Source organism: Alligator mississippiensis, chromosome 4 (assembly GCF_030867095.1).
Source record: "Alligator mississippiensis isolate rAllMis1 chromosome 4, rAllMis1, whole genome shotgun sequence".
NCBI classification, from domain to species: domain Eukaryota; kingdom Metazoa; phylum Chordata; order Crocodylia; family Alligatoridae; genus Alligator; species Alligator mississippiensis.
In genome coordinates this window covers 123021931-123039236 of record NC_081827.1, presented here as the reverse complement: position 1 = coordinate 123039236, position 17306 = coordinate 123021931, and the positions used below count along the sequence as shown (strand labels likewise).

General features: G+C 44.1%; 1 protein-coding gene across 8 annotated transcripts in view; it reads right to left on the bottom strand.

Moving 5' to 3' along the window:
- Positions 1-10725: 10725 nt before the first annotated feature.
- The window catches only part of PLEKHA5 (pleckstrin homology domain containing A5), a 260867-nt gene continuing 254286 nt past the window's right edge, over positions 10726-17306 (bottom strand). For 4 of the 8 annotated variants that reach the window (XM_059726554.1, XM_014609470.3, XM_019489458.2 and 1 more), the window contains 2 exons: positions 14323-14407; positions 10726-12415 (listed from right to left, as the gene is read on the bottom strand). In XM_059726554.1, the coding sequence (XP_059582537.1) occupies positions 14338-14407 (70 nt within the window). In that variant the 3' untranslated portion in view covers positions 10726-12415; positions 14323-14337. Of the gene's footprint in view, positions 12416-14301; positions 14408-17306 lie in introns of all 8 variants that reach the window. The other 4 variants (XM_059726555.1, XM_059726553.1, XM_014609475.3 and 1 more) reach the window with 2 other exon arrangements.

Sequence of the window (17306 nt, the reverse complement as noted above, 5' to 3'; positions counted from 1 at the left end):
TTTTACCCATTGCCCAATGTTGTGAGCTAAGCAGATGGGACAGGAGCTACAGTACTGTTGTGCCATGGAAGGAAAATTTGGGGCAAACCAATTTCTTTGTACTGTAGCAATCATTCCTCCCTTGCTCGTATGGGCCACAGAGTGGGTTAAACGAGCAAGATGTCGCAAAAGCTCTCTAGGCGCCACCAGGCGGCCGTCCGGGGAGCGCCAGAGAGAGTCGGGGTGCAGTGAACATCCTGCACGCAGCCAGTCATTTATTTCCTTTTTTGGGGCCTGATTTTGAAGAAGGGCCAGACTTGAAAGGCTAGCCAAAGGAGACTGGTCTGCTGAAAAACACACAAAAACAGAGTTAGGAGCCTGTGGGCCAGAAAGGGCCGCATTTCTGGCAGAACGGTCTGCCAGATCATTTCCTCGTGTGACATCATCAAACGGTTTCTCATGAGCTTTACATTTAACAATAGCAATAGCAAGAGGCAATTGAACAGCTTCTAAGAGCGCTTTTACATAACAACCATGACTGATTTGGGTCCCTGATGAAGTGAGGAACCCTCTTTGTTTCCAGATTTGTCCAAAATCATGAACAACACCAAAAGCATACTTAGAGTCAGTATAAATGGTTGTGGTTTGATTTTTTGCAAGAATGCAAGCACGTGTTAAAGCAATGAGTTCAGCAACTTGAGCAGAACGAGCTTGGGGTAAAGAATAGGCTTCCAAAACAGCATACTGAGTGCATACTGCATATCCCGCAACTAATTTGCCTGCATCATTTCTAAGACAGGAACCATCAACAAACAAAACAAGGTCAGAGTTTGGGATAGGAATGTCCTCGAGGTCAGTTCGAGGGGTTAACAATTGAGTTGTGATAGACAGGCAATCATGAGGCTCACCATCAGAGGCAATAGGCAGAAGTGACGCAGGATTCAGAATTGAACAGCGATTTAAGGTTACATTTGCAGCTGACAGTAGAAGTTTTTCATATTTAGTAAGACGGGAATTGGAAATGTGCTGAGTTTTGCCCTTGAGCAGAAGGGCCATCACAGCATGTGGAACTGCAACGGTTAAAGAGTGTCCCAAAACTAGAGAATCTGCCTTTTCAACCAACAAGGCAGCAGCTGCAACTGAACGGAGGCAAGGAGGAAGTCCCGCAGCTACGGGATCAAGGGCAGAGCTGTAATATGCAATTGGGTGATGCTTTTCACCATGCAGCTGAGTGAGTACTCCTAAAGCGATTCCTTCCCGTTCATGACAAAACAAGGTAAAGGGTTTCTTATAATTAGGAAGTCCAAGAGCAGAAGCAAGAGTGAGGGCTTGCTTAAGGACCACAAATGCTTGTTTGGCTTCAGGAGTCCAAGGGAGGGGTTCCGGGGTGGTATCATGAGTGAATGCTTGCAAGGGTTTTGCGAAAGCAGCATAACCCAGGATCCACTGTCTACAATAACCCGTTGCACCTAAGAATCCCCTCATCTGTTTTCTAGTCATAGGTTTGGGAATGTTGAGGATAGCTTCAACTCTACTAGGGGAAAGGTGTCGTTCTCCTGCTGAGATATCATGCCCTAAATAAGTACCTTAGACTTGCAGAGCTGCAATTTAGATTTTGAGGCCTTGTGGCCTTTCTGAGCTAAAGCTGTGAGGAGTGTCAAAGTATCTTGCTCACAGGCCTCTAAAGTGGGTGAGGCTAACAATAGATCATCAACGTACTGAACAAGGGTTGACCCCCCTTTGAACGTGATAGGATCCAAATCTTTTTTTAGGATCTGGGAAAACAGGGTTGGGGACTCTGTATATCCCTGAGGGAGTCTTGTCCAGGTATATTGAAATCCCTGATAAGTAAATGCAAACAGATACTGGCTATCCTTATGAACGGGGATAGAGAAAAAAGCAGAACAAAGATCCACTACTGTGAAATATGTAGCATCTGAAGGGATACAGGAAAGAATAGTGGCAGGGTTAGGGACCACGGGGAAAGCGGGTAACACAGCGGCATTTACAGCTCGAAGATCTTGCACAAAGCGATACGTATCTTTACCAGGTTTTTTGACAGGTAGGATAGGTGTGTTGCAAGGGGAGCGTATTGGGACAATAATCCCTTGCTCAAGGAGTGAGGAAACGACAGGCTTGATCCCTTCCTCAGCTTCCTTTGAGATGGGGTACTGTGGGACACGAGGAAGTGGCTTGGTAGGGTTCAGGATGATACGCACTGGTTCAGCACTCAGCATGTGCCCCACTTCATTCGCATGGGTGGACCACAGCTGTGGAGGTACTCGTGCCAACAGTTCCTCTTGCAAGAAGGAAGTGTCAGAATCAGAGTACTCCTGGGTTAGCAAAGCCACAAGCTCGGTTTCCCTATGTTCCGGTACCTCAAGGTAAACACCATCTGGGCTACAATAAATCACGCATCCCAGTTTACACAGCAAGTCCTTACCAAGAAGGTTGACAGGTGCACAGGGGCTAAGAAGAAAGGCATGATTCTCAGACAAAGGGCCAATAGAGATGGAGACAGGTTCAGAGACGGGATGTGGGATAGGTTGTCCGCCTATACCGACAGCGTTTACAGTTTCAGGAGAATAAGGTAGAAAAGGAAACTCAGCAGCTTTTAGCGTGGAGCGGGACGCTCCGGTGTTGACAAGACAGGAGACAGGTTTACCAGAAATAAGGCATTCAACAAACGGACCAGATTGGTCAGTAGCAAGCAAAGGAGCAATGATGTCACTGTCCCTCAGGCTGTCCTATTCAACACTGGGAAAATTGACAGGAAGTGGAGGTGGGGGCTGGGGTCTGGGTCCTTGGCCGGGGCGCTTGGGGCATTCTGATTTCCAATGTCCTTCTTGCTTGCAATAATGACATTGGTTCCCATAGCCTGGGTTTTGTGGACTCAAGGATCTATCTCTTCCCCTGAATCTACCCGGGCCTCCCCTTCCCCGTCCTCGTCCCCTTCCTCTACCTGGACCCTGCAACTGAGAAATCTGTAAGGCCATTAACTTAAACTCGGCACTGTCTTTAGACCGTTCCAATTTGTTATGAAAATGGTTAGCCGCAGCAAGGACTTCGGTCAAATCTTTAGTTTCCCAGCCAATAATTACTGTTTGAATTTTCTCAGCAATTTTAGGGTTAAGTCCCTGGACGAATGCTGCCACTATTGCTTGTTTAGCATTTCCGACTGGGTTATCCATTCCTGAGTATCGTTCAAATGCCTGTTTGAGGCGTTCTAAATAGTCACTGGGGTGTTCATTTTTGTTTTGTTTACAGGTATTTATTTTGGTCCAGTCTGCCTTTTTTGGGCAAATTGTGAGAACTGCCTGAACCAAAGCATTTCTCTTGTCAATAAAGTCTTGGCCAATCCCTGGGTTTTGATCTGGCCAAGTACAGGCAGCGTACAGACGTAGCATAGTCTCCTTGGGCAAAATGGATTGCATGAGCTGATTAATGTCAGCCCATGTTGGATTATAACAATTTATAACAGTCTGCAATTCTTCCTGAAATTTTTCTGGGTCTTCCCTGATTTTTGGGAACTTTTGAGTTAAATTGTAGAGATCACCTGGAGTCCAGGGTGCATGCACAGTTACTATATTTTGTCCATCGGTGCCAATGCCTGGCATTTGTCTTAGGGGGTAAACTTGTGCAGTTCGGGATCTCAGATTGATGGGAGATCTTTCCATGCCTATTCCCATTCTTCTAAATACACCTGTGGTGGGTTGTGACCCAGGAGTAAATTGCCACACTGGTGATGATTGAGTGGCAGATATGGTGGATGAGTCCGGACTATTAAGCTCCGTGGATGGATTTACTGAAGGAGCTTCAGCTAATGGGTCACTAGCCTGGGCTGCAGCCTGATGTTGAACCGGTTGTTGCTGATGTGGGAGTCCCAGGAGAGCGGGGTTCGAACAAAGGTCAAGGATATCCTCTGCTGGCTCCGGTGGTGGGGGCGCCCCGGGCAATGCTGGATACATCGGAGCGGTGGCCAGCGTGTAATTTGGGGGAGCAGCCAATTTCTCCCGAGCAGCTTTTAACTGCTGTTTTAATTTTTCTTGAGAGTCTTTTAGGCTCCTAGTTTGAGATTCTGTCCGCCTTTTGGACATCTCATCATACCAATAAAAGAACGCGTCCCACTGGTTTTGTGGTGTTTTGGATCCACGGGACTCTAACGCCCCTCTCAAGTGCACTATTTTATCCTGATCAAATGTTCCTTCCTGTGGAAAATGTTTCACAGGATCATCCCTAGTATACCAGTTCCACTTATCCAGGTACTTGCAAGTCTCGGGAGAATAGTGTGTGTACATAAAGTACGCCGGAGTCCCCTTAGGGGGGACAGGAACCTGTTTAGACTGACTTGTTCCCATTTTCAGTCACACAGGGAGACGTAGGAGAGGCTTATTTAGGATGTCCGGGCCGCTCAGTGCCTTGCCCCGCAGTTTTTCACTGCCCAGACAAAAGGCTTCTGACCCGACACCAGCTCATAAAATGGAAATGGGGAGGGAAACACTAGAGGGATCCTTTCACTTCTGCTTTCGGCAGAAGCTACTGGGACGAGGGGTTTGGAAAAGACAAAATCACTCAGACGCCCTGTCCACTGGGTCACGAGGTTCCAGTTGGGTCCCCTTGCTTTCAAAACTGCCCTGTCAGGCAGAATTGGGGCGGCTGAACCCAACCGTAGTCTCAGTCCTGGTCAGTGGCTCATATTTCTAAATACACACACACATTCATTCAATAAGCCCTGTCCACTGGGTCACGAGGTTCCAGTTGGGCCCCCTTGCTTTCAAAACTGCCCTGTCAGGCAGAATTGGGGCGGCTGAGCCCAACCGTAGTCTCAGTCCTGGTCAGTGGCTCATATTTCTAAATACACACACACATGCACATTTATTCAGTCAGCCAGACCTCCTAACCCACACCGCCTTAGTTAATTAACTACAAGCCCGATGTGCTGTTGGATGAAGGTGCCTCAAACAGTTTCTCCCTAAAACGTACGTTACCAGACACAAAATGGGATCCTTTACCAGACAGAAAATTTTAGCCGGCAGTAAGGTTCAGACTGACCTGTTTTAACAAGGTTCAGATCCAGTTACCACGGCCAAGTTGGGAGCCTACAGGCAGTCCTCCTCCGAAACCCCAATAGAGATTTTGAATTAGGTCTCTTACCTCTCAAGTTTGGCGCCTCAGGGTTCGGGGGGGGGGGGGTAGCCTGCGGTCCTCCTTCCTCAGCCTGTGTTCTGGATCCGAGTCACGGCACCAGGAATTGTCGTGGAAACACACACAGAGTACTTTTGGGTCAGGTCAGCAGAAGCTTTTATTCAAAAGAAACTACAGCTGTAGGGGGAGTTCCAAAGTGACATGGATTTCCCAAGCACTTGGAAGGGGTCCCCCACCAAGAGCAAAATCAGGAGGCTTATATACTTTTTAACAGTCGCTTACAACTCACGTGATCATATAGTGAAATTAGCATGAAAAGCGGCTATAATATTACTTCATTATTTCTTTGCTGTTATCAGGATGGGAATTATGGGGGAGATAGGGTTAGTTCACAAACCTCCTTCTTGCACCTGGAAATCTACTTTGTACATACTTTTTTTTTTTTTTCTACCTTCAAGGCCGCGGTGAGCGAAGCATTTGCAGAAGAGTTACAAAGAACAAATACTTGCCCTTATCTGTTCTACTGTACCGAGCCAGCAATTCTACACAAAGCGGTTATGTCATCTTATAACTAAAATAATCAAAGTTTAAGGCATATATTTTTTCTGATTCCACAAGATGCTACCAGCACCACAGGGCTGGCTGCAAACCCCGACTCTCAGCACCCTGAGCTTCCCACCCACTACAACCACCTTGATTTGTGCCATGCACTCCTTTAGCTGGAGCTGCTTCACCAGGTGTTGGAAGGTGCTCAGCCTGGAGTTGGAAGACATGCTGGTTGCTCCACTTCCCTGTGATCCTGCATCCCTTCTGCTTCTGGAGTCTGGGCAGAAGAAACAAAGCTCAAACCAGGGGAGGGATAGGGGCAAGGTGCAGCTGGAGCTCCCAGGCTGGTGGAAATATACCCAGAGGCAGCTGGGCAGAGATCAGTCACAGGAAGAGAGGGTCCATCTACCACTTTTTATAGCTGACCTGAACACAGAGGCAGCTCCAAGTCTGTTTCTGCCCTTCTCCATCCAGGGACTGTGGGGAGTAGCTGTGTGGGGTGCCACACTTGGCTAGAGACAGTAGTGGTGGCAGACCGGTCCCATTTCTGTGCTTACTCCCTGCCCAGCCCTCCCCCCTTGGTGGGGTGGAGGGAGCTACACCACCTGGAGAGCTCAATGTGCTAAACAGTAGGGCTGTGAGAAGCTTCGATAGCTGATTTGATTCGGAGAGGATTCGGCCCGATTAAGGGACTGAATCTCTGAATTGAATCAGGAGGCCAAGTAAAAGCTCCGAATCGATCTGAAGCATCCAAATCAATTAAGAAAAAATTGGAAAAGATTCAGCCACTTCAGAGATTTGGCCATAGACTAAACAGGCAACTGACAGCTGCCTCCTGCTGGTAAGTCTGCTGGGACTGGGGGAGGGAGGGTTTGGGGCTGGGACGAGCTGCCCAGCTGGCGCAAGGGGGCAGGTTACTCAGGGATGGGAGTGGGGTGGGGGTGCAGGATATGGGTACAGCAGCGGTGGGAGTGGGGGATCCACTTGCCCAGCTAGTGCGGAGGGGATGTGGCTCGCTCCAGGCAGAAGGGGGCAAGCGGCAGCGGGGCAGAGCTACCGCTCCCAGCACTGCTGTGGCCCCCTCCCCGAGTAATGTACCCTCCATCCCGGCTGGGCAGCTGGTCACGAGCCCTCAGAGGCTCAAATAGCTGCTGCCAGAGCCCGTGAGTGAGGGGCTGTTTTGTTTTGTTTTTTAACTTGCTGGGATGCTAGGACTGGGCAGGGCAGCCATTAGGGTGGGGCTGGGTAGAAGATCAGGGAGTGGGGGCTGTGCAGGGGGGGGCCTGTGCCACATGGCCCCAGAGCCCCCACAGCCACTGCTACTGCCAGTGTGGGGTTTTTTGTTTTTTAAGTGCCAGGAGGCTGGGACTGGGTGCGGGATGGGGCTGGGCAGGGCAGCCATGGGAATTTCTCCCATGGCTCCCCTGACCTAGGGAGAGGCAGGCAGTCGAAGGAGCCACAGGAGAACCTGCAGCCGCTCGTCTGTGCCTGCCTCTCCCCAGCCGATCCAAATCGCTGAACGTCTCCAAATCAGCACCAAATCTTTCAAAGCTGATTTGGCCGAATCAGTTCAGGACAGTGATCTGAACCGAATCACTGTCCTCTGAATCTGCCGAGTCTGCATCCAAATGGAATACTTCTGTATTCACAGGGGCCTAATAAACAGTGGAATGGGGGTGCAATCACACCACCGCACTGCACCCCCTTGGACTGCCCTTGTATGAACAAGATACCCAATTATGTTATTTGTAAAGGAAATCCATGATGATCTGGTTCTTAGAGTCCTCATCTTAGTCTTACAAATTTGATTCCTTTTTACTTTATGCGCTACAATTCCATTTATCAAAGCAAGAAAGGTCTCTTTCTTTTTCATTGTGTAATAAAAGATGCAGGGGAAAAAAAGTTGTAACATCCAGTCTAGGCTCCCAAATCAATCAGCATCTTCTTCCCCTACACCATAGCCCTCCTAGAATTTCATTTAATTGCTGATCACCTGGGATGAGAATGACATGCTAGATAGAGGAATAAGTGCTAATTTTTTTTTTTTTTAATGTAATCCTTATTCTTACATCTAGTAGGCCCAAAATAATTTAACAATTCACTTTCAATTTAATGCAAGAGTTAGATAAACAGTTTTGACTGCCTGAAAACTTAATCTCTGAGTATTTGTCAGGTTTCTTCACAAATCAGGTAGATTTTTTCTTTCCATCTTAACATAATTTTGAATAGAGAACTGTTCCCCCTCCCTTGGTCATAATGCTGAAATCAAGGGTTGGGTTTCAGCCTTTGAATGGTCTCTCTACTCTGAACAGGCCCACATCCGTTCTCACAAGAAACTCATGAGACACCAACGACAACTTTTCTGGTAACGTTAGTCTGTTCAGGAATCTGAAAAGCTCTAATTCACTAGTCTTCTTGCAACAATGAAAATGTTGAACAAAAGCTCCAGACATAAGGAGATGTAATTGATTTTGAAGAGCATGCACATCTGTAGAGCATGCGGCATATTATTCCTAAGGTCTCTGCTCTTGAGGGGGAAAAGAAAAGTCTGCACTCTAAACATGCAAATGTCAGTATAGCAGCAATAAAGCAATGAATCAGAAATACGCCCCCCCCCCCAAGCCCTAGGCACAAGCTTAAGGTAGGTCGACAATATCAGGATTCAGATGTTTATATTTTGAAAACATGACCACTGGAATGGGAGTTAAAAGATAAGTGCAGTTGAGAGAAATGGTGATGAGACAGGACAGAAGCAGCTGCAATTTATTTTCCCCTTACACTATAACAATATAGTTTGAAGTACCCAATAGCACCCTCAGATCTCTGTAAATGCCAAAGAAAGTCAAGGTCCAGTATATGCTTAAATTTTGCAAGCCTAACAATGTTTGTCAGGGGTGATTTTTTGCTGACATTGGTGTACCAACAGAAGTCCAAATGTAGATAACAATTAAACCAGAAAAAAAGTTGCATGTCCGTTAAGAGAGCATGTAGGCATGGTTATATTGGCAAAATACATGTAGATAAAACTTAAAATTGTTCCAGATTATTAATCATACTTGTTCCTTGGCTACTATCCAGCCCTTCACCCATTTGGCTTTCTAGTTTCCTCTTAGCAGCAAAGCAAAGAATGGCATGGGCCTGAAAGCTGATCTAACTTTTATTCTGTATGGGATGACCTGTACTAGTCAGGATTGAGAAGTGTTAGGATTGATAAAATAAGGAATCTTGTGCTAGCTCAGTCAGAAGTATTCTGGGACTGTGACTGAATGCAGACATTCAATTAGCAGTGCCGTGAGTTTAACACTTTTTGTCAGCTCTACTCATCTGGACAGACAAACAGCACTTCAGGCCACTGCTGGAAGAAAGGAAGGCTCCATGATCACTGGAAAGCAGGTTCAGGCCCCTGAATGCCTGTTTACAAGTGTGAAGTGTGTTCCCTCAGCTTGTCATTGCATGGCATCTCTCTCCAACTCTACAGCCTACTTAAAGCACTCTTCAAAATCGTAAAGACTCTCTGCTTATTTGGTTTATAAGGAAGTCTTTTGGTATCCCAATCACAAACAGAGGGAATGGCTAGCTGTGGCAGGAAATAAAGGGGAACACAAGCCTCCTTTTGAGAGGAGTAGTGTTAAAACTGGCCTGAGGCATCAATGACACCGATTGCTGTACCTTGGTGTCTTTACTGAGGATGGATCAAACTTATCAAATCTTGAGAAGCAATCTAACTGGGATACACATCATGTGACAAGAAAAAATTATGGAGGAAGCCCCATAATTTGCAGAACCAGGTTTTGTAATGCACTGAAAATATATGCTGGATGTACTGAAATATATGATCCTTGCTTAAACTTTTAAAAGGTTTCAGATTGTTGATGGCCTAGGACCAAAAGATTTTCTTTACACCATCTTTTTCCATCAAACTTTTCTAAAAACCTTGTTTCTACTCACACTAGTTCAGACAATGGTGGGAAATGGAGGAGTGCAGCCTGTAATGTGTGTACTAAGATGACACACGTGACAAATGTGTTCAGGAAGATATTCTGCAGATATCAGAGCTCTAAGGAATCATCTCATTCCTTTTCTCATCCCTATCATGCAAGGTATTCATCCCCATTGCAAACATTACTACATTAATTCTCACAGTAACTCTATGAGGCAATTATCTCTTTCTATATAAACAGATGGGGAACTGAGGCATAAATTGATTAAGTGACTTTTCATAGTTGGTAGGGTCAGAAGGGAACTGAGCAGATCATCAAGTCCAACCCCCTGCCATGGCAGGAATGAATGCTGGGGTCAAACGACCCTGGCTAGGTGATTATCCAGCATCCTTTTGAAGACCCCCAGGGTAGGGGCGCGCACCACTTCCCTTGGAAGTTGGTTCCAGATCCTAGTTGCCCTGACTGTGAAGTAGTGCCTTCTGATATCTAGCCTGAATCTACTCTCAGTCAACTTATGGCCGTTATTCCTTGTTACTTCCGGTAGTGCTCAGGGGAACAGGGACTCTCCCATTGCCTGCTGGTCCCCCTTGGCAAGTTTATAGGTGGCCACCAGATCCCCTCGCAGCCTTCTCTTGTGGAGGCTAAACAGGTTCAGGTCCCTTAGCCTCTCCACGTAGGGTCTGCCCTGCTGCGCCCTGATTATGCGGGTGGCCCTCCTCTGGACCCTCTCGATGCTGGCCGCATCCCTCCTGAGGCGTGGTGCCCAGAACTGGACGCAGTACTCCAGCTGCGGCCTGGCCAGTGTCACATAGAGGGGGAGGATCACCTCCTTGGACCTGCTTGTGATTTCGTGGTCATCCAGGAAGTCTTGGAAAACAGGAGCTGAACCTGCATACTTTGAGTTCCTAGTCATGAGGTTGCCCTTTTGCTCTGTGCTGTGGGCACTGCTCCTACCAACAGAAAAAGACTGGACCCCTTAAGAATCTGTCATGTGTTACTCTATCTGGTAGGTGGTGTCTCTACTGCAACACAAAACACTGAATTCCTCACACAAAGAAACTGAGTGCACTGTGTGATATCTATAGGCTGGAAAAAATACTGCCCATACGATTCCTTAAGAACATCAACATTTATTTAACATGATATAAAATAAATGAGATATGAACATTTGCATTTGAACAATAGTAAGTGGCTTCTTATACTTACATTGTATGCGCTCATTGTATAATATATACACAATGAACATAATTACATTTGTACACAAACTAAGTACTGGATTGAAAACCTGCTTATTGCTGTACACACCCTATTCCAACCAAGTAAAAGCCCAGTACCTCAAAATACCTACAACTTCATTTATTTAAGAAAAAGTAAGCACTAACATTCGTGTATATGTTGACAACAGTGTGGCAGTAACTGCTGACGTTGCAACTCGACTGAGAAATAATTACAGCAGAAACGGGACATACTTTACTCAGCAATAATAAAAATGGCACATTTTAAAAATATATATATATACACATATATATATATATATATATATTTATATAAAAAAATTTACAAATTAAAAGTTAAAACAATATCTTGTAGTGTCTAGAAAGTGTAAAACCAGGTTTAGTGGCAATATGCAAAAGTAACTGATTCTGTATGTACCTAAAAGAAGCAAAAATGAAAACTTAAATGATACCATAATTAACCAAAAAAATTCAATTTTGGAAAACGTCAGCTAAGGTTCTGACAGTGGACTGCACATTTACAAGAACCTTTACTTATGTGCATGGAAATCATAGCAGCAAGCTGGTATCAGAAGAATAATCTTCAGATTGTTGAGTGTACATATGGGCCATTAAAGCTGTCTTGGAATAAACATTTTCCAGGAGGTGATAAAATGATGCTCTGCAGTCAAAAGCATCAGAACTATGAATTTCATAGATTTAAAATATACTGTACAATATCTTCTTACATTTCCACACGTCCATACATCTCAGCCATGAATTGTTTCAATAGAAGCTGTTACAGCTGAAAGACAGACATGGAACTAGTTACTTTATTTTACCAAAACTAGAATATTGTATGAAGTAATTCTTGGGATTAGAAGTTTCTGAGCACACTGTGGTAATAGTTATTAACACAATATATTAAAGCATCTAGAAAATAAAACTTTCTGAAACCTTTTTCTTGATGCATTAAGGCTATTTTGAGGCAATGAACACATGTAAACTGAATCAAACATATTTTTGTATGAGGAACTATCTAAGAGTTTTATACTGCTGTGCATTATTTATCACTGTATCAGACTGCCTTCCACATAAAATAAACAGCAATAGCAAAGTCCCTGAATGTTTCACCTAAGGGCAGATGAGAAACAGGATACAGTATTCTTCATTTGCTGTGCTGTAGTGCGTATGGGATGTATTCCCCTCCAGAGGTAATGTATTCCATCCAGAAGTAATGCATTTCCAGTTGCTGCTGACAGTTATTTAGTAAAGGATTTAAAAAACTCAGGGATGAAAGGTACTATATAAAATTTATCATCACTCCATTAAACTTTTTATCCATGTGCTTAAAATGTAACAATATGCTATTGATAGAGATCCAAAAATATGTCTCTATGATATCAGAGCCATGGCATAGAAAGTAGCCTTCTCATTGAGTTCTCTTTCCGTAGTTCCAGGATATCATATATTGCAGTTTTCCTATGTCAGATTCTACTTCCGTCATGCCAGGAGTATCACTTTACTGTCTGTAAAAACTATATATAGGTATTACTTCATCATCTGCATCATGCATTTTCCAGATGCTGCCTTAAAAAAAAATAAAAATAAATAAATAAATAAAATCACTCAGCTATGACTAACACTCAACTTAGAAATTATCTCTACTGATACATATTTCTCAGCAAATTGATTTCTACTGAGCAACACAATTCCTACATTAAAACAAGAGACTCCCTTCCTGTAAGTCAGGAGAAATTTTAAAAGCTCAGGTTAGTCCCATATTCTAGCTACTTTACACTTGGAAATTACAGTTTTTTATACAATATTATTAATTATCCCACATTTAACAGGCATTTGCAATAAGTTTGTGCCTAAGTAATGTGCTAGTTGGACAACCCGGGAGAAAGACTTCACTCAGAGTAAGCACACTGGGAACAGTAGTACTGCATTTCAACACGTATGTGGACCCAGATCTCTAGTGCCTATTCAGTGCTGGGGCACTCTGATGAGACTTAACAAGTGCATCAATTACACTCGTGATGTGTATGCTTTGGAATGAACTAGTGCCTCCAATTCAATTCAGACAATGAATAACTGTTTGAGGGCAACTATTTTTTGTTTCTTGAAATTGCTGACCTCACAAAGACTAAGGACCTAGAAGCAGAAAATTGTTTCTTGTTATAACATCCCAAGAATACATTATGTTTGTTATCAGTGATTACAGCGTTACTTGTGTAAATGCCATATTTAAGGTAGCAACACTATCAAGATATACGGCCACCTTGACTGACACACACACAGCAATAGCAGGGGTCAGGGTAGAACACAAGGCAATAGAACAGAACGCAATACCAGCTTTTCTCCTCTGCTAACTGCAGTTCAGTCTGGCATAACTATGGAGAAAATGGATCTGATAATCTCGGTATTGACATGGGTGTCAAGACCAGCTTGATGTCACAGGTAGACTACTCAAAAGATGACTGGCTCTTTCTCTTGACAGAACTGCTACAGCCAATCTACATGTGGATTACCAGAGCTCTAAACCAGCCATGCTAGCTCTAGCCAGTTCACTGAACTTTAGTTTTGTGCAAAATAAAAGTGTTTTTGATTCATGCTTGTCCTACTTAAGGATCCATAATATATATGTACATACCTAACATTTATGAATATTTGCAATAAATCCTTTTGTCATGTTGCTACCTTACTGGTTGCCTGTGGCAAAACCAAATCTTAGGAAAAATGATACTCCAAGCTAGCCCTATAATTCTTTCACAAATCAAAGGGTAATCACCTGGAGTGGGCAAAGATTCCCTTGCTGTAGCTGTGAGATCCAGTATAAGGGGAGTGGATGGGAGGTCTAAGGGAATATGGAGTTACCCCAGGGCAAACCTTGGTCCATCCTTTGGAATAAATGTCTGCAAGCTAGGACAGCAGGGAGAAAAGTGGGGCTCTAGGGTTACCCTGCAGAGGGGTCTGTGACATGGTTTTATTACTGCTACCATCCTCCTCCTCTTTCCTTCTATTATTTGTAACATCACACTCATTGCCGTGTCTTGTCTGAAATGACAAACTTTCCTGAGTGTAGATCATATCTTTCTGTGGTACACGCCTAATTCAACAGTGCTCTGATCCTGACTGAAGCCTTTAGGTGCTACTCCAGTTGAACACTGACACTTCTATCTTATGTAATTATGTATTTCTTTACAGCCTAGCATCTCATACTTATCAAGGGACAATTCTGGTGCCATTATAGGAAACTAGACTTGATGATCTAACTGGTCTTCTCCATCTTTACATACTATCAACCTATCTGAATATTATGGATTATCTGCAAGTAATCAATGCACTTCTCTATTTAAATTTCCTGACAGTTGGACATATTTAATATCTCAGCTACATCCACCTTGCCTACCAAAATTTCTCAGAAAGAACAAGAGAATACTTAAGATGGTGGGTACAAAAAAAAGACATACTTCTCTGGTAGCTATACACACATGAAATGTGATCCTTCAGTGAGCTGTGGTTGGGCTGATGGAGCTGGTGATGATGGGGACTCTGGTGAAGAGGACAGACTTTTCACTGCAAATCACATAAGGAAAATCAAGAATAAAATTCACAAAAGCTTCAACTTGAAGCTATTATTTCAAACAAAATATTCATAACACAAAAGCTAAAAATGATAAAATAACTGTTTTTAGCCAGCATTACACAACCAAATTAACATTACTTCTGACAGTTCTGAAGGAAGGCATGTGTTTACACACATATTGGTGCAATGGCCATGGAACATACATGACACAGGAGGGAGTCGCTTGCAGTATAGAGGAGGTGGGACTTCTATTTTTAAAATATGAAGGGGATTCTTTACTTAGGTTATTAGACAGAGACATGAACCAGGTTATGAAGACTAATGTGCACTTCCTGCTGCTCAGGTCATCTCTATTGCAAAATCCCCAAATGCCAGGGGCTCTGAGCAAGACAGGAAGGACAACAGGATGCAGAATGCACTTAGGGACAATACATCTGAAGGAAATCCAGGACTAGGGCATATCCTGTCTTTCTCCTTTGAGTCCTTGTTCATATGTAGGCAATTCCAAAGCAGTGCCTCCAAACATGTGAAGGCAAGTTTCAGAATCCTATACAAACAGTAACCACAGGCTTGATTTGCTGAATGCGGTATCTGCATTAGGAACCTCTGTGATGGCACAATGCAGCAGCTACCAACCTAGAAGTCATGCTAGGTTTTAGCACCTAGATTTAATAATAGGGGCAAGACTCACACTGGAAATAGGATTGCAAACTAGCCAGAAGTGCACTAAAGTGCAGAAAAAGACTGGGAACAACTGGCAGAAGGTGAAGGTGTACATAAATTATCTGATCAGACCAGAGTCAGTAGGAGTGGTCATGTGGAGTCCTTTCTCATGTTGCACAGCACCTATGCAATAAGAGGCACAAGGCAGAAAGACCATTTCCCTACCACAGGAGACAAATGTCACAAAGGGAGCAAAAAATCCGCTTCTTGTTGATACCTGAGGCAAAGGCATTCATCTCTGGATGGCCCCACCTGAAAATGTCCCGTAGACAGATTCAGGATCTCCTATATGCTTGCTGAGACTGTTCATTCAGGTATTCTGAAGGAGGGGAACAGATCTTTCTCATTCCTTGTTTGATATAAAAAATTGATGTGGTACTCCACTGTACAAGTATCAGGCAAGCTCTGTAGACTGCCCTGCCTTCCAAAACACTGGTATGTAAGCTTTGCACTCGATGGTCATTCATGTGTGCCCTTCATTCTAGCAGGGAGGCACCCCTCACAGTTGTCAATGATGGTTGGAAGAAACAAAACCTCCTGCAGTTGTTCATAATCCTTGCATCAAGTGAAGAGGAACCTGAGCAGCAAGGGAACTGTTATTTCCATAGCTAGTAGAACTGATGGATATTAAACATAATTGTGAGCATCAGTGTAATCCAGTATGTAGCATCACATAGGTGCAAGAAACTGTGTCCTAGGATGGATAGTTGAGTCTTAACTATTGTCTGGATTTTACTGAATCTGCGTGATGGGATCCAGAAAAGACCAGATTTGGTTTTGAGGATGCTAAGGTGGCTGACATGTTCAAGAGTGACCCCCTATAAAAACTCCAGTCTTTGAACAAAGACCAGATTCATTTTTTGGATGTGCACTATGAGATCTAGGGTATGGAACAAGCACAGGACGGTGCAGAAATTTTCCTCCCCCTCAGTGACGGAGGTGCCTCCCCTAGCTGCTCCTTTGATAAACATCATTATCACTGTAAAGACCCTGTGCCATTTTGGGTCCATTAGAATTCCAAAATGGAAGTACTCTGCATTGGTAGAGGTCCTGGCTTACCATGAATTGGATGTATTTTCTATATGAAGGCATAAAAGCAACGTGAAACTATGTTCCCTCACAACCAAGAGATGTGAATCAGTCTTCTGGTTTCAGGGAGGGGATAAAGGCAGCCAGTACTACTACCCTGAACTGGAATGTGTGGATAAAGGAGTTAAATTTTCTTAACTGTGATGGGACACCATTCGCCTTTCCTTTTTGAGAGCAGGAATTAACCATTGTAGAACGTTCTTCCCCTTTGTGATAGAAAAATCTTGAGAGAAGAGTCCCTAAGAAAGGACAGGGAAGTGGGATCTGACTGGGAGTAGGCACTATGCTTGTTTGGGTGATAGAATAATTGAAAATTAGGGTTGGAAGGGACCTCAGGAGGTCATCTACATTTAGTCCAACCCCCTGCTCAAAGTAGGAACAACCCCCACTATATCATCCCAGCCAAGGGAGAGCTAACTATGATAGTATCTCAGAAACACTTGCTGTAACACGGCCTGTGTCTGCCAGAAATGTACCAAAGGGAAAGGAGAGGGACAAGTGGGAAGGAGGAAGTGGGCTGAATTTTTGGACTACTGCGCTAAAGATTCTGCCTGTTGTCCAAAGATTGGTGAGTCGATGGAACCATCTATGAAGGAAAGTGCTGACATGTCCCTGAGGACTCTGGAGAGTGGTACATGAATGGCAAAGCAGAAAATGGGTTCAGCCTGCTCATAGTCTCCTGGGCTAGGGACAGACATTACACACAAACTGGTTTAAGTGATCAGAAACTGGTTTAAACCTGTTACGGAACAGGTGTTCAGTGCACATAAACCAGTTTGAAAATGGCTGAAACTGGTTTGAGATGAACCTGGTTGAATGTAGTATCAGACTGAACTGATTTGGGTCAAACTAGTTTATGCGATGTCTGTCTCAGACCCTGAGGATGGACCTGGAGTCCTGAAGGATGAGCAGAATCTCATCTGCTTTGGAGTTAAAACGTTTTGCCCCGTCAGTGAGAAGCTTCTCCAACAGTGCTTGGCACTTCCATGGGAAAGCCAGACTTTGAAGCCATGACAGCCAAGCATGTGCATTTATAGTAGCATGTGCATATGGAAAAGTGGGTGGAGGAGAGTGGAT